This window comes from Polistes fuscatus, unplaced genomic scaffold, assembly GCF_010416935.1.
Source record: "Polistes fuscatus isolate 324 unplaced genomic scaffold, CU_Pfus_HIC Scaffold1, whole genome shotgun sequence".
Lineage (NCBI taxonomy): Eukaryota > Metazoa > Arthropoda > Insecta > Hymenoptera > Vespidae > Polistes > Polistes fuscatus.
In genome coordinates this window covers 4,691,748-4,715,196 of record NW_025112997.1, presented here as the reverse complement: position 1 = coordinate 4,715,196, position 23,449 = coordinate 4,691,748, and the positions used below count along the sequence as shown (strand labels likewise).

The 23,449-nt window shown below is 29.2% G+C and overlaps 1 protein-coding gene and 1 long non-coding RNA gene across 3 annotated transcripts in view; both read left to right on the top strand.

Annotated features, from left to right (window-relative positions):
- Window positions 1–29: 29 nt before the first annotated feature.
- Window positions 30–3,585, top strand: LOC122523602. Its single transcript, XR_006305331.1, has 3 exons — window positions 30–238; window positions 2,392–2,597; window positions 3,270–3,585. It is a non-coding gene; the product is annotated as an uncharacterized LOC122523602 (long non-coding RNA).
- A 1,451-nt stretch (window positions 3,586–5,036) lies between these two features.
- The window catches only part of LOC122523571 (sodium/potassium-transporting ATPase subunit alpha), a 78,504-nt gene continuing 60,091 nt past the window's right edge, over window positions 5,037–23,449 (top strand). For both annotated transcript variants that reach the window (XM_043645425.1, XM_043645420.1), the window contains exon 1: window positions 5,037–5,563. In XM_043645425.1, the coding sequence (XP_043501360.1) occupies window positions 5,534–5,563 (30 nt within the window). In that variant the 5' untranslated portion in view covers window positions 5,037–5,533. The remainder of the gene's footprint in view (window positions 5,564–23,449) is intronic.

Here is a 23,449-nt window from a genome sequence, read left to right as displayed (position 1 = left end):
ATATATGTATGTATGTATATGTGACTATATGTATATGTAATACATGTACCCATTGGGGAAAGGAGCGAGATGAAAATCCTGGGGGTTCGGGCGTATGCCTGACCCACATCCCTGCACATCGATCGGCCCGGTCGCCTAGCTTTAGTGGGATATCTACTAGCAACGACATTGAACAAACCGTAGCCGTCGTCGCGTACCAACTCTTCTGCAAATTGTGTTAAAATCAAAGATCGCTATTGTAACGATTGTCTCCATCTCTTTCTCTTTTTCTCTCTCTTTTTCCATTTCTATTTCTTTGACAAAAGGCCATAGCATTAATCAAATCACATTATAGTCCGATTGCATTGTTAATGTATGTCTCTTTGAATTCTAATTCGTATTCTGTAAATTGGGCCATACAAGAAAATTAGTTTAACTCGTCTTATTAAATCATCATAGAATTATAAAGAGAATATTGATAATGGATGAGAAATATTTATTTTTAATTAACATTGTGATGTCTTTATTTTTTATTATTGTACTTTTTCTTCGAATGATCGTATAATTGATTTTTGTTTGGTTTTTTGCCTGAATGGAGGAGAGGGGAAGATTGTACTATTGATTATTATAGTTTGGGAAGTGTAATAAATGTTAGAGTAGGAATTTTAATTCGTCATTTGCATTTAGGGTAGACCGAACGAACGTAACTTGTATTATTAAATAATCATGGGATTTGAAACGTGATATTGCTAATGGATGCGGAATACGTATTTGTTATTTAAATTGTTTATCTCTTTATTATATTAGTTAATTATTAATAATTATTGCATTTAATTATTATAGCTCGACAATGCAACACATGTAGGCATTTATATTGTAATTAAGTTTAATTGTATGTAATTAGTATTATTGGATAATAGGATTAGAAATTTGTGATTGTTTATAAATGTCGAATAGAAAATTTCGAATTGAAAATTGTTATTGATACTCATCGTACTTAAAAAGAAAATGATTTAATAATGGAGATTCATATGGTCACGTTTTAAAGGGGATGAGATTGCAGTTAAAGGATTATATATCGACTAATAAATTTTCAATCAAATCGTATGACCATGATTGGCTAGGATCGTATGGCTTTATTGAACGTCAGCCGCCACGAAGGTGCTATTGTTTCTCGACATTTTACAGCGTAGCTACTGTTATCTGTAGATTTACGAGCGGTCTCATAGCAAAATTGACGTCACCTTTAATTCCTTACTTTCTTTTCATTCGGTTCAACTTCGAGTATTTTCAAGAAAGCTTATAATATATCTTTTTCTTATTCTTCATAAAAATGTTGTCAAAAATATTTACAATATTTTATTTTCTTTTTTCTTTTTTTTGTTAAGTTCAATATTAAATTGGTATACGATAAAAAAGAAACAGTAGGAAACGCATAAAGTATTCGTTGCTAGTGTAGTCTAAAATTTATTTAATTGAAATTATTAAAATAAAAAATTACTATTTAATTTTTATTATAAAATATATGATATTAAATAATTGTTAAATAATTAATAAGCGTGAATTACGCGTGTCCACTTAATAATAAAATTAAATAAGAAATCTTTACGCTATACAAAAATTTACAGATAACGTTTTAAGATAAAATATGGTTTGCGTTGATAATTTTTTTTTCGACACTGTATAGATTAAAAAAAGAAAAAAAAATCCGCAAAGATATTCTCCATCTATTATTTTCTATTCTTTAGAAACTTATAACGATAAAAATCAATCACGAGAATATCGTTATTTTAAATCAGATATCTACTTACAAATACCAATCGTTAAATCAGACAGATTTTGATTTATTCGGCGTCTAAGTCAGGAAATCCTGTGACTAACCTTATCGAATTTTCATACATTTCGTTTTAGATCAATCTAATCTATTTTGACATCAGATCGATATCGTTTTCCAAATATATATTATAGTCTTGCACACACATATTTTGATTTATTTCAATGCACTCTAAGAAACAAGATGGTGTTTTAACATCAAATATAGAAATAATTAATAATAATTATCTCATGTGTGTGTGTATGTATGGAAAAATACGATTAATATAAATCCAAAAAAAAATACCCCCAAAAAAATATTAATAATTTATTATAATTTGTATATAAATATTTACGTACTGCATGCTTATTTTGATTAATCTCGATGCATTCTATTAAAGCAAGATGGTTTTATGATACCAATATAATATGAATAACTAATAATTATTTTATACAGAATTACGGTATAAACGAAAGAAACAAATACTAGAAAAACAAATAGAAATAATTATATAAAGAAAACAAAAAATTATTGACACTTGTTTAATCGATTTAAAACAAAAAGACATGACATCTCTCTTTCTCCTTTTTATGTTCCAGATATTTCGACTATTATCCAAGCGTGGATGCACATTTTCTGCATGAACGGTTTACAAATTTGTTCGGTGATAACGATTGGTTACCGTGCTTCCGTCCTTGACATTATTTCGATTCGATGACGTTCGCGAGAACAAACTCCTGTTTACAGGGGAGAACATCGACGATGCACGATGCAACTGCATTCGTCCTCGTTCATTTATGCATAGGTGTGTGCATCAACCTGCATGCATACTGTTGTATATAAACACATACATAAATATATATATATATATATACTAATACATGTATAAACATTTATGCACATAGTTATCGTTCACATTGTAAGTGTCATACATCGAGGATAACGAGGGAAGTTTTGAACGTTCGAACTAGAACGATAGGTCTAACCGTACATCTATCTATTCTATCCCTTTCCGTTCTTGTCAGCTTGAACACGAACTTGCGAAATGGATTTACCGACTAATACAATCCTCCATTGATGTTCATATACATGTGGTAGTGCTTTATTAACAGTTGGGTTCATGAAAAAGATTGAAAATATCATAGTAAAGCTAGTATTGTTCTAAGGATTTTGTTCCTTACGTAAATACGCAATTGTTCTTTTAATAATTAAAAATAGAATTGGTAGTATTTATAAAGTTTGTTTTAAATTTAACCGCCTGCGCAGAACACCTTGCGCAGAACGAGCAAAGTAACTTTGTTTTATATCATTTAGGGGAGAACTTTTTACTTATGAAAACTGATAATGTAATATTGTTGTTACTACAAATATGTGTAAATGAAATTCATTGTTTTTTTTTTGTATTTTCTTTCTTTCTTTTTTCATTTTTCATTTATTGTTATTTTTCTTCCTTCCTAGTCTATGTTTTTTATTTTAGATTGTATGTACTACGTAATAAACATTGCACTGACATTTACGCATCAATAAAGATTAATGTGCTGGTTAAATTGAACGAAACGAAAAATAAATGTACAATTGAATTGTGGGAGAAAAAACTGTTGAAAATGTTCAAGTTAGAGGTACATGCTTAATGGCGCGAGAAAAAAGCAAGACAGATGACAATGATTGATGACCCTTCTTCTCTCATTCTCTTTTTCCCGCATGAAAAAATTGTTAACTTTCTTCCTCCGTGTAACAGGTAATTAATTTATGCACTGACGTGACGAAAAAATTGACTTTTATTTACGATTAAGTATAACGAAACAATATGTGCATATATTTCAATTTATTTTGATTTTGATTTACGTGGTAGATGTAAGTAATACAATTTGTTCAAATTTTTTGACTAGAAAAATAATTTAAATAATATATGTGTGGAAAATATTTAAATTAATTTTGAACTTGACTAACGTAGCCCAATTTGTTGTATTATTTTCTTTTTATAAAAAATTACTTAAATTTACGATTAAAAAATAATGTATGCGTGTAAATTATTTATATTAATTTTGAACTTGATATGCGTAGTAGTACAGGTAGCCGAATTTGTACGAGAATAATCGTCAATTACCGAATTGTAGTTCGATGAAGATACGAATTCAAATGAATAATTAATAATTGGTATGAATATGAATATTAATAATAATTAAAATTAATGTTTTATTGAGATTTTTTTTGTTTGGCTTAGAAAATTTCGTCTAAAGATCTATATATTTCTTTGGTAGGATTAAGTGGTAGGGATCAACGAGGGCATATGTCTTCGAGGAGGTTAATTTGGCCTAAATTAAAGTGGATTCTTCTAACGAGCTGGAGAGAGCGCGAAAAGGATGAACAAACTCTTCTCGTCAAGTAACCAGAGTGCATAGGGTACGTCATTTGCCTGGATTACTTCAGATCTAATAATTCATCATTATTCATGCGAATTTTAAAATTTTATTCCCATTAGGTCAGTATTTTTCAACTTTTTTCATTAATATTTTTAATAAATAATCAGTATTCATATATTTAATAAAAGTAGCTAGTATTATACCAATTAATACACCAAATTTCATTTTTCATTAAGAAATTAGTTATTGGATTCTAACCTAATAAACAATATTCTATTACTAATATAATTAATTATTTATACTGAACAAAATATTCATATGTATATATATATACTGATTATCTATTTAATACAATATTTATTATTAATCAATAATAATACTCATGCCAAAGAAAAGGCTATAAGAAATAAATATTCTTACCTATCAAATTTCAAAAAATAAAATCATCTTAATTAACTTTACATTCATTTTTTAATTACATATAAACAACCTATTAATAAATTATAATAAATAATTTATAATTAATAAATAAATAATTTATTGTTAAATAATTTTTCTATTTAATGAATTAATAGACAAATTTAATTAAATTCAAATAAATATAAAAAACATTTCAAAATCAAAAGAAGCATTTTCGCACGAGATGGCGCAAGTGCGCTTGCGCGGCCGCTAGTGTCCAGTGGATAGTGCGCGGGGGAAAGAGAAAATAGGAATAGTGGGAGAGTAAAGTTCGTCGGCCTATAGAAATCGGCGATCGCTCCGAATTGAGTCGAAGATAGCCGAGTGATTACGAAAAGAGAGGGACTTGTGTGTGCCGGTCCGGTCTAGTAAGGTAGTAAATAGTGGGGGTATGATAGTGCTCAGTACCTCGAGATATCTTCGTCCTCTTCGTAGTATCGTGTATAAAAGTTCTCTGGTGTGACGTCAGCACGTGTTTGTTCTCTGTGGTGTAACTGGTATTTTTTTTTTAAATCAAGAGAGAGATTTTTATTTTCTTTTATCTTTTATAATTCCGTTGATTTAATCAATTAGTAATAACATATATTCATAGTAATATCAGTTAATCGCGTGTGTTTACGTGTGAGTGTTTTAACAATGGCTATAGAGTGAAATAGAAGAAGATAGAAAAATAAAAAGAGTCTAATACTCTTTTTCTCTCTTTTTATTATTATATACTTCGGTCCTTCAACAGGTGTCTTGTGGTGCGATTGAAAGATTATAAACGGCAACATAAATAAGAAAATTGACAATAGTGAGGTTAGGAAGGATTATTGAAAGGTATTAGGAGAAGAATAGAGGGAGAAGGGGAGTGTATTCATCGCGTGGAAAGCAGGTAGTTGAAAAATCTTCGTTCGACGACCATCGTTGTGTTGTCAAGATGGCGTCGATAGGGAAGCTAGCCACCGAAGTAAGTTATTTATGTCCATCCTTTTTTTTCTTTTTTCTTTTTTTTTCATTCAATTAATATCATAATCCAACGATTATCTTAAATTTGTTACTACAAATATAGGAGAGGATGATTTTTGAGCTTCGTATTACTTGTTACTTATAATTCATAGCATTTATTTGTATTTAATGAGAAAAACAAAATACGATCACGTTCCATAGATTTTGATATCGATCTAATCATATTCACTTTTGTAATTTTTGTAAGGCCATGCGTTGTCATGCAGGAAACAACGTTCGTTGAGTAAACCACGCCCATCCTTCTTCGGTTCTAGAACAATTTTATTTCTAATTTGTTTTTGTGGTTTTTTCTATTTCCACTTGTAATCGTGTAAAATTTTCAATTATGTAAGCGGTGACAATATTGTTTTTCTCTCTATAATAAAAACATAAAAATATAGGTTATATTTTTTATTTGATTTTACTTTTGTAATATTTGTTATAAAATATAAACAAGTATATATATTGGATAAAATATTTTCAATAATCAGCAATTTATATAATTAAAAAAAATTAATTAATCTTACACTTTTGCTATTTTAATTAATTAAATAAAAAACCAAAATATAACTGTTATAAATATGGTCATCGTTTTATATAATTCGATTGATTAATCGAGAGAGAGATTCTAGATTATTTTTAATTATTTTTATTTCTAATTTTGTATAGTAAGTTTATAAGGTGTAATTAAGATTATCGTTGGATCCTTGACAATGAGATGTTAGAATAAAACAGTTACAAGTGTCGAGTAGTGCATTGACCCATTGATCATTTCTTTTTTACTTCTATTATCTTCTAGCTACATATGTAATGCCAATGATAAGGATAATCTTAATGAGACTAGTATGCCTATCTCTAATATGCATTATTGCATGGCTTTTGTAATCATAATTCTTGTTATTAGTTACATGAATAAGGCACATAATAGAGACAGAAGGCGTTACAAAAATTGCTTCTTATCTTTCGGTATACTAAATTACATATATGAATATTATTTCCATTTAAATAATTTTAATTTTGTACAGTTTGTTAAAATTTTTTTCTTTTTTTGTAATCGTTTAAGAAAAATTATTATATTTACTTTTTGTTGTGTGGTAATGTTGAATAAAATGGCGGGAGAATCTAACGATTACCGCGAAATTCAAATCCCCGAATAGGCGTAAGTAATAATTTAAATCACAGTATTTCTCAATTATTTCAAAATTTTTAGTTTTCTGTAATTACAATGAAATTTAAATTAAAAAATGGTGTGTCCTCTATTTTTATATTATATAAATAAAACTAAGTATAATATTAGGAATGAATATTAAGCTTAAGTAAATGAATCAAACGATTGTCTTTTAATTGTTTTGTTTAAAAAAAAATTATTAATGTGAAATATTATTATAAATTTATATCCTATCGTAGTAGATATCATGATAAAGAACTTAGAAGCATAATTCATGACATAAATAATTTAATTGACTATTTTAAATTATTATAACCCCGTTATTTATTAGTTTCACAATTAGTAAATAAGTTTTCTAATTGTGAATTTTCTAATAAATTATGAGATAATCATGCGTTTAGATAACAACTAATATCATTGTTATTAATTTTTATACAATTACATGGCATATTTTTCGTATAAATTATATATCGTATAGATTTATAAATAATATTCATTTATTATAATATAAACTAGCATAACATAACGTTTACTTTTTTTCTTCGAGATACCTGTTGACATTTGTGATAATTACAGGTTTGATTAATTATTGATTAATTATTAATAATTTGATTAATATATTTAAACAATTGTTAATAACCTATTCGTCGTTTAGTTACTTAAAAATTCTTTAGATGATTTCGAAGGTTCGATTTGGAAAGAAAAGTTATTTATACAAGAAATGGAATAAAACGTCAAGGTTTTCACTTTCTCTCTACCTCTCTCTCACTTTCAACACTTCCTCACATTTCTACTCCCTCTTTCTCTCTCTCTCTTTCACTCTTTTTTCTTTCTCTTTCTATATAAAGTGCGAACATGCTATTGGAATGTCAGTGCTCCTGTTTCATTCCTTGCTGCCGTTTTATCTCTTTCCTTTGATAGTTACTTGAAATACACGTAATGTACACACACCTATTTACACTTAAAGAATCTTTTGAAGGTATTTGATATCGCACATAACACACACATACACACACACACATACACACACACACACATTAACTCACTCGTATGTATACAGCGTGTCCCATTTATTTTCGCATAAAATTATACCAACACATATTTTATAAGTAAAATTAAGAAAAAATATTTTCTGCAAATACGATCAAATGGATTCAAAATTGTAATATTTAAAAATGTTTTACATTTTTATTATGAATTCAGTACTTGGTATCTAAGAAGAATTAGAATTTATTACATTATTTATTTTTTTCTTTTCAGTTTTTCCTTTTAATTGCAGTTAAAAAGGTCACGAATTTTTTGCATTCTTTTCCGATGCATATTCATTTGTGCTTGATAAATTTCTTTTCTTTCATTTTTTTCTATAAGTACAAAATTCCATTAGTGGTAGGGGTTTAAGGAATTAATCATCTATTGGACGATCATCAAATTGAATTTATCAATGTTGATGAAATAATAATAAAATATCGTATATCAATTTTGATTACAATTCATTTTGTAGAAAATTTACGAAAAAGATTGTGCAGTTAATCGTTTAGATAAAAAGTCAAATAAATATCGGGAATATTTTTTGGTTATTCTTTATAACCTTTTAATGAATCGTTTGTAAAACATTTTCTTTCTTATTTTTTACTTTATAGAATATGTTGGTAAAATTTGGCAGAAATATAATGGAACACTTTGTATATTCGCATATAAAAAATTTACGAATGGATATTTGGTAGTAGTATCGTTTTTCTTTTTCTAACTTCGTGTATGTGCCCCTTTAGTCTCGAATATCTAAATTCTCCCACGCATTCTAACGTGAATTCTATTTTTGTATTTTCTGAGGTTTATTTCTATTTTAACTTTGATACAAGTAAATATATATATATATATAAATATTATAATTTATCGTTTATGCATAGCATATACTTAGGATCGTATTATTTTTACATTAGGATTCAATCAGTTAAACGAGAAAATAATCTAATTAGTTGATTTAGTAATTTATTAGGGTAATGTTAATTTTATTTAGAATACAATACACGTACACACACGTAAGTCGTGAATTTGTTTTGAAACAATTCACCTGTGTATAGAAAAATTATATATTGTTTAACGACAATAATTTATTTTTTTTCCATTGTACTAAGTTAGCATTAGAATATTAGTTTAATTCGATTGTTAAGATGTAAGATCGATAAATACTTCTTGTAATTTAATCAAACAATTTTGTATTCTCTTATCAATGTTGCTTGTTAACTCAGTTAAACATTATCGCAAATGCCACGTTTATCCGGTCTATTAATAAATACGATAGAAGAGAGTAGAAAGATAAAGTAACCTGTTAATATCAAAAGATTGTTTGAATGAGAAAGAGACAGAAAAAGAGTAAGAGAAAGAGTAAGAAAAAAAGAAAAAGAAAGGAAGCGAATTTGTGTCAAGGCCGTCCTTGGCATTGGTCATAGTGATGGTTGACTCCCTTGAGAATATACTTGCTATGCTTGTTTGTGTAGGTGTTAGAAAGAAATTGTGTGCGTATGTGAGAGAGAGAAAGATAGATAGAAAGATAGATAGAAAGAAAGAAAGAAAGAACAAAAATATAAGAGAGAGTTAGGAAGAAAAAGAAAAATAATAAAACCTTTTCGTAACTACCATAAACTCATACCACCATATTATTTTCTATTACTTCTTCTTTCGGGTTTTCCCCTTCTCATGGTTTCTTTTCGAAATGTTACTTTAGCTTTCTTAACACGTTTTCTGCCACGTGTAACATTTTATATATTGTACATAAATACTTACTTGAACCTCGTTTTCTACGGTCAATTGTAGATATTTTTGTCGGTTAATAGAGAAGATAAAGTATGTATTGAAAAAACAATTGTTACAACGTCACTGTTTTAAAGTATCGTGTATTTTAAATTATTATACTGTTGTTGTACAGTATATTGAGAAATTGTATAATATTTTTTTTTATTGTTCTGTTGTTTTATACATTTTTGTAATACTAATTCTAGGATATTGTTTTGTTCGTTCGAGATTGCACATATTTCATTTTATAGTTTCACAACATTGACTATACGAATAAATAAATATATAAATTTCAAAAAAGCTAGAAAAAAAATATAGACTTGTATTTGCATATTCATCAAACTCAGTAGAGTGTCCTCGTAATCGGTACACGTGGCCTGGTGTAATGAAACTGTGCTTTAAAAAAAAAAAAACGGCTCGAGAGAGGTTTAACGTGTAAATTTGATACTTTTAGAAATCTCTAGGATCTGTTTTTAAGCACGGCATTTTAAATTTATTGTATATATTATATAACTTTAAACGTTTCTTTTTTCCATTCGTAACGATCGCACCAAAGAGAAAGTGAGAGAAAGAAAGAGAGAGAGAGAGAGAGAGAGAAAAAGTATGGCACTTTATTTCCAAGCGATATTCATTCTTTATTCATGAATTTTATCCTCTCTTAAGAAAGTATACGAGAGAAGAAAGAACCAGAAAAAAAAGTTAATAATAATAATCGTAATAAAACAAAAATGTTTCAATCAAAGAAAAAAAAAAAAGGAAATAAAATTATGACCGAAATTTCATTAATTCGTAATACAAAAATTAATTGATTTCTTCTATTTGCTTATTATTTATAATCGATCAATTTTCATTAAAAAAAAAATGGAACGGCAAACTCACGTTGATCTTAATTAATAATTAATAATTAATTAAACTAATTAATTAATAATTAATTAATTTAATTAAAATTGTCACGCGAGTGTGTGCGTGTGTGTGTTTATTCGAACAAATTATAAGAATAATTTAAATTATTTTTCTGTTATCTTTTATTTAAACGTTATATAATATATATATACGAAAATGCGATAGATGGTTTTTCCCATTCCTCTCCCCCCCTCTCTCTCATTCACTCACTCGTTTTTCTCGTTTTGTCTCTTTCTTTCGTTGTGAAAGTACTTCTCGTATAAACCGTAAGATGGCAGGAAGTGTACAACAAAAAGGGTTAGAAGTGTGTTAGAGCTTTGGAATCCTGAGTATGTTATCCCCCTCCCCCCGTTCCTCTACCGTTCCTCTATGTCCGGTGATCTTTTTATCTCCTTTTTTATCTTTCGGTCTTCTCTTCTAACCCCTCACCTCTCTCTCTCTCTTTCTCTCTCTCTTTCAACCTTATCTCGAGTACTCTCGTCTCACCTTCGACGTTAATTCGAGCGATACGGTTTGCTCTTATTATCGTTAAATTAGCCATTATGTCGTTATTTTAACGAGTCTATGTGTGTCAGGGGGCCGTCCACGCACACATATACATTTTCACGTAATACATGTTCATATACGAGACACACATATACCTATATATATATATATATTATTAACATGTATACGCACATACACCTGAGACTGTATCTCACACATGGTGCATACGTGAAGTGTAAAAAAGCATCTCGAAATTTTGTATTTAAGTATATCTATCTGTATTTATTTTTTAATTATGTTGAATTTGCTAATATTAACCCTTTGCACTCGAGGCCTTTTTCGCTTGCGCGAACCAACAACTCGAGAAGATTTCGGCCAAATTAAGTAGACATTTTACGGGTACTTTAAATACATTTATAAACAAACGAGCGTATAGAAATAATAAAATATCATCAGTTTATTCATTTATATGTCGAAAAAAAAAACAAACTTTGATAAATACTACAGTCTGTAATTAGTCTTGGTTGAGTTGACACTTGAAATTGGCCGGGCGCCGTATCGGCGCCGTATCGAGTGCAAAAGGTTAATACTAAACACCTACCGACACTACACGTATACTTATTTCGCATCGTGAGTGGTCAAATGATCATTTAAAAAAATAAAAAAGTCACTATTTATTCTAATACAGAATGAGATTCTAATATGTTGGAATAGTGAATTAAATATTTTCTTTTATTTAGAAAACGGATGGATGTACATTTTATGCATTTTTTTTTACGAATTACAGAACGCGATCATTTGTGAACGTTCGCGTGGTAAGTTTAGTGTTAAAAAATAACAAACGAATGCCAATCAAGAGTTACAGGTAAAAATATTTCGAATGGTTAGGAGTCGCTGTTGTTTTTCTTTTTTTTTCTTTTCATTTGTGTAAATTTTTGACGTACATTTTGTACGCTAGTTTTATTTTTATTTGATTTCATTTTTGTTGTTGTTAAATTATGTTATAGATGGTGGAAGAAAAAAGGTACAATGTATTCGTTAGTGTGTCCATTATTTACGATTTCAGTTCGTAGACGACGAAAACGATACGTCTCGTGTATCTTCTCATCTCTTTCTATTTCTTTCTCTTTCTTTCTCTCTTTGATTGGGCCATTTTAATGGCGAACTTCCTCGAGACGTTTGGTTCAGAACGACAGAGGGTCGACCCACGCTATACCACGAATTATAATTCCTTGGTAGGAAACCAAGTACGCCCTGCACGCTGGCTGGCCCTTCAAACGTTCTAATGTCTAATTCATCCTGACTCGTCCATCCTTTTCAAACTATTTCCGCGAATACTATACTTTTTCTCATTTTCTTTTCTTTTAATATGATGACGCAAATAGAAAGAGAAACTTTTATCTTTTTCATTTTTGACACTATAATTATAAACAATTAACATTCTTCTTCAAACCTGCTCGAAATGATTCATTGAAGAAATTATATTGTAATAATATTATACAAAAATTTATATGATTTTACATTAAACCTATTTTTATATATAATACCTCGAGATTATATTCACACACACACACAATCAGAATTTTATATTACATTTTCTTCTATCGAAATATTATAAACAACGTTTGAAAATAATTCAAAAGATATATCAAGGAAATTAAATTAATGTAAACGTTGGTCATAGTGTTCCAGAAACCAACTCTCCTATCCAATATATAATAGAATTTACTAAGTGCATATTTAAATAGGTTAAGAAATTATCTTCGTGATTTTTTATTGCATTATTTGCAAGAATTAAATAACTAATTAACTTCTAACTTATTTCTCAATCTTATTTTCCAAATCACACACTCACACACATACGTACACATACAATACCTGTATCATACCCTAATAAATTATTTGAACTGACCCAATAGGAAAGAAAAGGATTGATATAAATCAATCGCCGATTTGATTATGAAAAAAATTATTATTGATAATATTTTATTATCAAAAAAGTATAATATAACGACAATAACGTTTAATATTAATTTCCGATAAGAACTTTAATACCCCGATAAGCTTTTATATAATCTCGAAGGTACGAAGAAGAAGAAGAAGGATACGCGTGCATATACGCGCATGTTAATGGATTTAAATTTAATTAAGAGCCACTTGAAAATTGCCCGAGTTCCGATTGTCGAAGTGCATCTCAGGGGCGTGTACTACTATTTGTAATTAAAAAAAAAAAAAAGGAAAGAAACAGAAAAATAAGGAGGACACAACGATCGTACAATTAGTATACTTCTCTTCTGTATTCTCATTAAACTTTTTTTTAAACACTTTAAAACGCGTTACACAAAATTTTAAACTTTGTTGTTTTATTTTTAAAATTACACTAGAAAAAAAAAGAAAACTATTATTGGCCCGGCTGATATAAATAATCAGAATTATATGTCACAGGAGGAGGAGAGGTAAAGGGGGCAGAAAATCAAGCAATTTTGTAGATTACTTTTTTAAGTGAGTCATAATCTAAATGATCTTTGGGCACCACCAAATTGTATTTTATAGTAGATGAAACATTGGTGATAAAAGTAACGTTAGAAGCAATGTATCAAACAAGCCCATTAATTTCATACGCGATTTTAGATGACGGAATGCAATAATTGACCGAACACAGCTGTGGAATTAATAAATCGATTAACCCAAGAGCTCTACCCTCTCACCTCTCCCCCACCCCCACCCCCTCATGAATGCGTGTTATGCGTGTTCGTGTGCATTTCGCACGAATATTTAAACAGCGACAAGTTTTGTTCGGTTCGCAATATTGAACAATCGTGGCCAATGATTTTAATGGATAGGAACCGACCAATCTGTTCACGCATACTCGTTCCATCGGTTTTTTTTTTCGTTAACAATTTTCTCTCTCTCTCTTTTAAAACCACCCCTACCTCCCTGACGTTTCATCTCCCGTTCTCTTTTTTGTTGTTTTTTTTTTTTTTTTTTTTTTCGATTTTCTTTCACGATAACGTTAGTTTGTAATCGTATTATTGTCGGTTGTGTGTGTGTTTTTTTTTCCTTTCTGCAATAAACGATGTTTTTTTTCTTGTAGAATATTAAAAAAAAAAAAAAAAAAAAAATAGGATTTTTAAACGTAGAAAAAAGGAACGATGACGATGACTACGATGCGGCGTCTCTCCTCGGCAAAATTTTTGTTGTTGGTAAGGAAATTGCCATTTCTCGACAATCAAATTTTCTCTATGGCAAAACGCTCCGGGTATTTTAATTAAATTTCTCAGCCGACTTTATTTCATTTCCCTCCCTCTCCTTATCCCCCCTGTTTCCTCCTTCATCGACGAACGAACGAAACGAACGTTCGGAAGTAATTATAAACGACGACGATCCGAATTCCGGATATTTTGTTTATGTCTATGATTAATTTTTCTTTTTTTAATACTTTTCTCGTCATCGATCATTTATCATCAACGTCATTTTAATGCGTTCATTATCATCGTCGTCGTTATTATTAATTATTATTTATCATAATTAGAAATGAAAGACAACAACATGGGAGACACGGTGAATGAAGAAAATTCATTTTGACTCGAATGAAATTGACGAGATAAATTGTCGTATCGATTTTTAATTAGATCGTTCGATAAAGTATTTAAAAAAAAAAAAAACGAACGAACGAGTGAACGAACCAGATTGGAGTACAGGCTATTAGATTAAGATTTTTTAAGCGTTCGGATTACCCAATTTCAAACGATGATCTTGTTATCTAAGAGTAGCGTTTACATTTTTTTTTTAATCATAATTTCTTTTCCCTCCATATTTTTCAGATATTTCTGTAATGTTATATCGTATTTATTGAAAATAATGAATTTTTCATTTTATCCTTCCTATTATAAATCGTAATACTAAACGTAATTATATACAGGTTTATCCATTTTGTTGAAAAAAAAACACGCACACATGCACGCATGTACACATGCACACATGCAAACGCACACGCACACGCATTATTTATACGAACGTAGGGGGATATGTGCATATTTGTAATTCAAAATAAACATTATTATGCGTTTATAATTATCGACAATCGATAGATCAAACAATATTCCCCCATAGTTAAAAGGAGGAAATCATAATATTACCGTAACCGATGGCATACAGATGCAAACGGTTAATTATTTTCCACCCTTTTCATTAAAATTATAATACCTATAAAATATACGTATACACGCGGATACTATTATATACAGTGTTGGAATAGTTACGAAAATTTAGAGAAAAGGGAATATTCATAAGACAAAATGAAATGAAATGAATGAATAATTTTGAAGTGATCGATATTAATTCATCAACAATACAATTTTACAATTATGAAATTGAACGAACTTACGAATTTGGCATAATCGAAACGTTTTTTTATCGTAATAATAAGGCAAATAAATCATTTACATTCCTATAATATTTTTCCAATACTATTCTCATGCTTCACCGAATTTCTTTCTATTTTTTTTTTTTTAATTTCAATTCGTGGTAGGATTTGGAGAGAAAGAAAGAAAGAAAGAAAGAAAAGAAGAAAAAAATGAAAAAGGGAATCGAACAAAATTTAAAACCGAGTGTCAGCGACAGAATCGAGCCAAGTTTCTATGCGCATTCCAAACACACAGCCACACACACATACACACACACCCCACACACTCTTACCATAAATGTATCACACGTATATCTATATATTCGATATTTCCGATCACGAAAAGTTTACAGTACTTTTACATAACGTTATTCGAAATCGTTCTATTCGTTGGTAACATCGTTTCAATCCTCTAGTAGAAAATTGCTGAAAACATATTACACTTGGCCAACTTCGAAAGATTATTTTGTTTATTTTGTTTCGTTTTATTTTTATTCATTTATTACAACGTTTTATAATAGATTTGTTATCAAATAAATGTTATTCCAATGGAAAAAAAGATACGCCAACGATTTCGTTTTACCTAGCGGATCCTATTTTTTTGTTTCGAAATAATTCAAAAAGAAAAGGTGGTCGGGATGTAGATACAAAATACGTGTTTCCGAAAAACCCAATAGACATTCAGACATGATCGATTAATTTCCGTCCTTTCAGTTGAACAACTCGGTCGATTTTTACAAATGAACTTTCGCTGTATACTAGAAAGTTTTGAAATTTTTCTGTAAGTTGTATTAAACATGATATGATGAGAATATAAACAAACAAAGAATAAAAAGAAAAAGAATCTATTAAAAAATCGAAAAATTTATCAATAATTATTTGTCGTATAGGTATCGCGTCGATTGTATTTATCGAATATTTTATGTATTATCAACAGTTGCTGAAATTTCCTATTCTACAGTTGCACTTGATTTGAATATTTTTTTCTTCACTCAAAATAATTTCATATAATAATATAAGTATTATAATATTAACTTAATTTATATTATAATATAGCGTAATAATCAAATAAAATATAATATTATGATATAATTAAATAAATAATTAGTTTCATGAACACGTTAAGTCAGATGCACGCGTATACGAGGGAAGAAAAGTAGGAGTTGAAAAATGAATAAACAAAAAAAAAAAGAAAGATGAATAATTCATACAGCTACTCGGTACGAGTACGTTCGTACGTTTCTAACTTTCTCTTACTCGTAGGTGTATATCAAAGAGAAGAAAAAGAAGACGAAAAAGAAGAGGAAGAGGTGGTGAAACGTAATTAAATTCGCTTGTAGTGTCCATCCCTAGCCTTAAGGTGAATCTTCATTGGTCGTTTCTGACCAGACAGATCAAGCAACCCCTTAACTCCCACCATCTCAAACCCAGACGCAATCCTTACTTAATCCCTTTTCTCTTCTTCTACTTCCTCCGGTTGTCCTCCCCCTTTGTGCTCAACCCTCTTCCACCCCCTTCCCTACTTCACCACTTCCACATCTTTCCAATCGAAGTGGAACCTATAAAACGAGTCATCCTTTCCGCAATTTCCGTCATACCAACCACGAGACCTGCCCTGCCCTTATTTTCTCATTCTGTTAAATCGAATATGATTTATACATAAGATATATATATATATATTCGTTTCAACTACCAGTTTCCTAGTTCGTTTAGTTTGATTACATTTTCTTTGCTAAACGTAGCTTCGAACTAATGCTAGGCCATTATTTTATAATTATTATAATGTTTATATAATAATAAGTAGAATTTATATATATTTTTCTCTCAACGTATTTTTAATTTTATAAAATATGTATTTGCTTGGTTTTTATTTTACTTTTATACTCAGTTTTTTTACTGTTATGATTTTTCTGCCACGAATATATATTATATAAATATATTTTGCGTAATTTTGATTAGTATAATTTGTGTACTCCTCTCGAGTCCGTACCATTTGATATTTATTTGAATTTGTTTGAGTTATTTAATGGGGTTTCTGTTTACTTATTCGGATAAACCAGATTTGAGTTTTACTTCATCTTGAGATTTAGGGGATGTATAACTTTTTTAGATTTTATTACGGAAGATGTGAATTGATCCGATGGTTTTTGAGATCGCAATAATTTTATAACATTTTTTATATTTGTTTATTTATTATTGTTGATCCTTAAAACAAAAACTATTAGGATCATAAAAAATATTAATCAACTTCTCTCTTTCGTTTTTTCTTTTAGTAGAAAAAATTTGTTGAATTTATTTACGGGATCTTTATTAACATAATCAAATAACCAAGATTACATCTTACTTTATCTCAAAATGAAATCGTACACCCTTGTTCGTAAAAATATATTATGGTATCAATAATTCAAATGATTCAATAAATTCATTTTATTCTATTAGGCTGAATCAAAAGTTCGTGCTTTTATTAAATTAATATTTCACTTGCATGTAAAGTAATTTTATTGACTTAAACAAAAAATTGCACTAATCTGAAACAATAAAACTAAACGCACGAACTTTTGTTTCACCCTAATACACACACAATCCTATTACATTTATTTATTATATTTTGATGTATTGTGTGTCTCTTCGATATCCAATAAAAATAAGTCCAAGATCGGAAAAACAATTTCATCCCCTTATTAACGAATAGAATCGAAGTAAAACGAAAAAAGATAAAAAGTATTACCGGTATATTCAGTTTCCAACTTTTCGTAGTCGAACCCAAAAATCCCCTGAAAAAAGAACCCCAAGAAAAAAGGAAAAAAAAAGTAACAAACGAATAAACAAACAAACAAACAAAAGAGAGAGTGTTAGTGACCGTAAGTAGGGAAAGGGGAGGGGGGAACCTTCATAGGAATAGAAAAGGGATTTTGTTCTCGTGGACACGTCCAGGCCTGGGTTCGTCATGATGATCATCTCTCTTTCTCTCAAGAGAAAAAAAAAGAAAGAAAGAGAGAGAGAAAGAGAGAATGAGGGGGTGGGTTAGTGGGTGGTTGGGAAGGTGGTGAACGGGTGTGCGGGAGGGGATAAAGCCCCGCAGTGCGGCGCGGTCGATACAACCCCATCCCCACCCTGGAGCCACCACTTCTCCCCTCGACCCTTTTTCCAACCCCTCTTTGACCATCCACAATCCTACCACCACCCACCCCTCTTCTTCTCTTTTCTCGTTGAGTTTTGTCCTGGACCAACCTTTTTTTCTTTCGTCCCTTTCCCTTTTTTGTATTTTTCCCTTAACACTTATCTTTTCGTAGCATTTTTAATCCCACCCCTTCTTCTTTTTTATTCTCTCCAACCTTTTTTTATTCTCCCAAACTAATTTTTTTTTGTATTCCTGAATATTTTTATTGGTTTGTTCGGTTCCTTATTGGTTTTTCATGATTTCTGTATTTTCTTACTTGCTTACTTGTGGTGACTTGTTTCTTTTCTTTGTAGGGGGTGGTTTTTCAGGTTGCACGGGGTGATTAGCGTCAGCGCCATCTACGTATTTTCCAACATACGTAGCCTGGCCATTGCACCGAGCTACGAAAGAAGGTCGAAATGGCTCGAGTGCTCGTAACCTACCCCCAAGTTTTCTACCAGCAAGAATAAGACGAGCCAAACTATTATTTCTTTTTTTTCCCTTCTTTTCTTTTTTTTTTTCTTTTTTTTAACACTTTCGTCGTTATTTCTTTTCGTGTCTATTACGTGATTTTTCCCTTCGATTCTATACACTGTCGCGTTCACGTTCGTGTAAACGATCAATTAAAATCTATCGTTTTGTTAGTAACAATCGTTTATTAAAATTTGTTTATATCGTTTGATAGAATTTTACGAAGATTTTTCAAGTTTCAAATTATAATATTATCGAAGATTATTTCGTGATTGTCGGATTGATTGTTTCTTTTTTTTGTGTGAAATCTTTCGTTTAATTCTCTTTTTTGGGGGTTCAGTATTATTTGTATAACGTTGTTTAATAGATTCTTATATATATATAGTTGGTTCAAATTTAATTATTTATTTTTATTAATTTTATTTATTACAGTATTCTCACATTGTGAATAAGAAAGATTCATTTAAACGTATCGTCGATGCACAGTCTAAAAATAAAAGTCACATTATTTGTAGAATCTTAAAGGATTTAATCCTATTATTCGTCAGTATAATTAGAATAATAAAAATAAAATAATATCTACAAGATTTCTCTTACAGTTTGCAGGGAAAATAAGTTAAACCATATAATTCTTATATGACCCATATATTAATAAGAACAAAGTCTGAAATGATGTATATTTTAAATTTATAGCAAACCATATTGCGACCCTTACGAAACAACGTGTTAACTGTTAGGGTCGTTAAGATAATGTTACGTACAATCTGAATCCCTCATTTTTTATTAATCCGATGGAATATATATGTCCATGTGTTTTCGATTTCGTTATCAAAAGTATTTTATTGAAATGTAATTTTGTTGTTGTGTGTGTGTGTGTGTGTATTAAGGATATTGATGTTAGAATCATGTTTAACAAAGAAAAAAATAAAAATGATTCCACGATGATGATTCGAGTCGACAATTTCTTTCTTTTATTTTTTATTTTTCTTTTCTTTTTTTTTTATCATCCTCCCCAATCCCCCGAAAATAGGACATCCAAGTTTAACATTTTAGCGCGCATTTTCTTAACGCGCTCGCGCCGGATGCCGTTGGATCGATTTACCCAGCACTTTTCCAGGACCAAAGGTAAATTGAATTTCGTTCGATCGACCCTTCTAGGATATATCCATTCTGTGTATTTAAACAACTTTCAAATTTCTATAAAAAAGAAGAAAACAACAAAATTAAATCAAATAAGAAATAATAAGAAAGGTACTTTGTTAACCTAATGGTTTTCGTAATGGGTACTCAATTTATGTAGAAATAGAGAGAAAATATATATGTAGAGAGAAGATCGTTTTTAAACTGTTTGCATCGAAAAGGTAAAGTCTCTCCGGAAATAATATCCTGAAAGATATTGTAGAACCAGTCAAGAGATAAATTTGGATGAACGGATGCTCGAGATAATTTATATTCCAGAACTTCAGTTCCCTCTAGCACAATGTGATATAATACGTGCCTATATATATGTGTGTGTGTGTGTATGTGTCGAGTGAGATTGGACGTTTGGGTGTATTGGATTGTCGAGAAAGTTGGTGTGCTGTTTTTTTGAAACAAAAACAAATTATTCCAATACAATCCAAAATTATTTAAATAAATTTTTCCATATATATATATATATGCTTTTCCAATGTTAAAAAAAATATATTCGAATGAAATATTATTTATACAAAATGTAATTTTCTAATAAACAGATGTAATTAATTGTGGGGGTGGTGTACCTTTTGAAAATCGGCAGGATACTTGGGGGTGGGGGAAGAGGGAGGGGGTCGGGTCAATGTGTGTGTGTACGTAAATAAATGCGTTGTAATTGAGTTATGTTTACGACATCCTTCCTGAATTACTAGCTCTGACAAATTAGCGCTATTTTAAAATCGCGTTTGCGAGAGCAAAGGTTATCATCGTGTTCGTTAATGGGATAAGTAAAGTAGGTCAAAGGTGCTCTCCTAGTCGCGTCGATGAAAATGTTAGTAGTAGTAGTAGTAGTAGTCCGGTTCGTGTACAAGATTTTCTTTTTTGTTTTTCATCCTGCGTGTTATCTTTTTTATTCTTTTTATTATTTCTTTTTTTTTTCCCCTCGAGAAGATGGTACCTTTTATGATGGTACCTTGAAATTTACACGCCCGTTGTAGTAAATAAATACTCGAGAGTATCTTTTATAACATTTTTTGTTACAAGCTACATCAAAATTTGTTATACTGATTTTAGGATATTCCGATTATTTTCTTTCTTTTTCTTTTTTTTCTTTTTTTCGATTATTTATTTTCGTTTGTTCATTTCAAATTGTATAATTAGGTGATCGAACGTTTGTTTAAAGGGGATTATTTAATTGCAAGTTTTGTCGTTTTTATTTTTTTTGTTGCAATTTTATTTTTTCTATCTTCTCATTCGGGAACTAATTGTGCTCTTCTCTTTTTGTAGGATAATTAATTTTTTTCTGTCCACCCTGTGTGTTAACATTATTATTATCGTTTTATTTGATATATCAAATAATTGCAAGTTGATTTCCTCTAGACATTTCGGGTAAAGTACTTTTTTTTTGTTTAATTGTATGTTTTAAAACCATAAAAGTCTTGAAAACATATTAACAAAAAATTCTGACAACAACAAAAATTAGTCAAACAATGTTTTTATCGAAAAACTCTTTTTATCAAAACTTTGAAATTGATAACGCCATTGATCGTGTAAAAGAACAAAAAAAATAATTTTATCGCAAACATTTTTTTTTAGAACTTGTCAATCCGATAATTCAACATAACAGATAAGAAACTTTTCATTTATATTTACTCGTAGATACATGCGTACGTATGTATGTGCATAAACGGTGAGAAAACAAGTAATTTATTTTATTTGTATTTGATTAATGAAATTAAATAAGATTAAACTAAGATGATGATGCTTGAAGAAACAAAAAAAAAGAAAAAAAGAAAAGAAGAAAATTTCTAGATAATGCTATTTGTCTTTTATAATATGTTCTTTATAATATAATTTTATAATATTTCTTTCAAATAACGCAGCATGTAAAAATTTGAAAATGGGATAAATGTGTGTGTGGGAATGAAAGAGGATTCAGAATAAATAGTTAAAATGGAAGTACCTTTAATAATAATATGTTTTCATCGAAATCAAAAAGGATGGTTTGAAATAGGATCGGAATGAAAGGTCGAAGGATCTCTGGGATTCTTTGCTAAAGTCAAAGGTGAAGTATAATTCAAAATGTATTAGCAATGATTGTGTTTTCTCAACGTTTATTTGATGCACTTGTGTATACATTTTTTGCTTAGTTTATGAATTACATACTCGTAACGAATATATGCAACAATATATATTTATATAAAACTTAAAAGAAATTCAAACTGTAATTAACATTTATTTTTATTATTATTTAATTAACACGTTATTTAACTTAGGATTTAATCAAAAAAAAAAAGTTACGTATTTATTAAATACTACATCTACTTTCATTTAGAATTAGAAAAAAAGAAAAATAAAAACAGAAAATCACCAAATATAGTGGACTGCGTCGTTTTAAAAAAAATTATTACTTTTTATTTATATATATATTTTTATTTTAATCATACGAGGGAATGTCCACAAACAATTTTATATCTATTAAAAGTGTTATAATTCAATTGTATATTTTAGGGATGAAACAAATGCACGATTGTTGAGAGAGAATTAAATTTCTTTATTTATTTTTATATATTTTCATTGGAATAGTTTTTTGTTTTCTCATAGAAAGAAATTATATTCATATAAGGGAACAAAATATATTATATTCGCAATACAATGTGGATCGAATTCGAAACCTAGCCGATAAGGGATTCGAGTAAATTCATTGGAGTGGCAAGTAAATAGTGTCTGCTCTTAATTACGTACTTCGAAACGCAGCCAAGGGACTAAGGGGGTTGAGGGGGGGGAATAGTCGTGAGGGATCGTATTAACGCCTTCCACGTAGGTACTTCGATTAATCGATCGACGGGCCTCGCCCATTCTTCTTTAAACTCTGATACTTAACTTTCTATTATCTTGTTTTTCATTAAAAAATAAATTATATCAAAGATTATCTTGCCAACAAATATGTAATATCATTCGATATTCTTACTAAATAGAAAAAACAAATTTATAATAAAGTGTAACATTTTAGCATGTTGTTTTTTTTTATTATACTATATATATATTTATATATATTATTATATATTTATTTATAGTATTATATTATTATATTATTATATATATATAAATAATAAAATATTTTATATAAATTTATATATATAAAATATATTATTATAAATAATAATATTATTATAAATAATTTAATAATATTATTATAATTAAATTAAATATTAATAAATAATATTATTAAAATTAATTAAATATTATTATAATTAATTTAATAATATTAAAAAAATATATTATTATA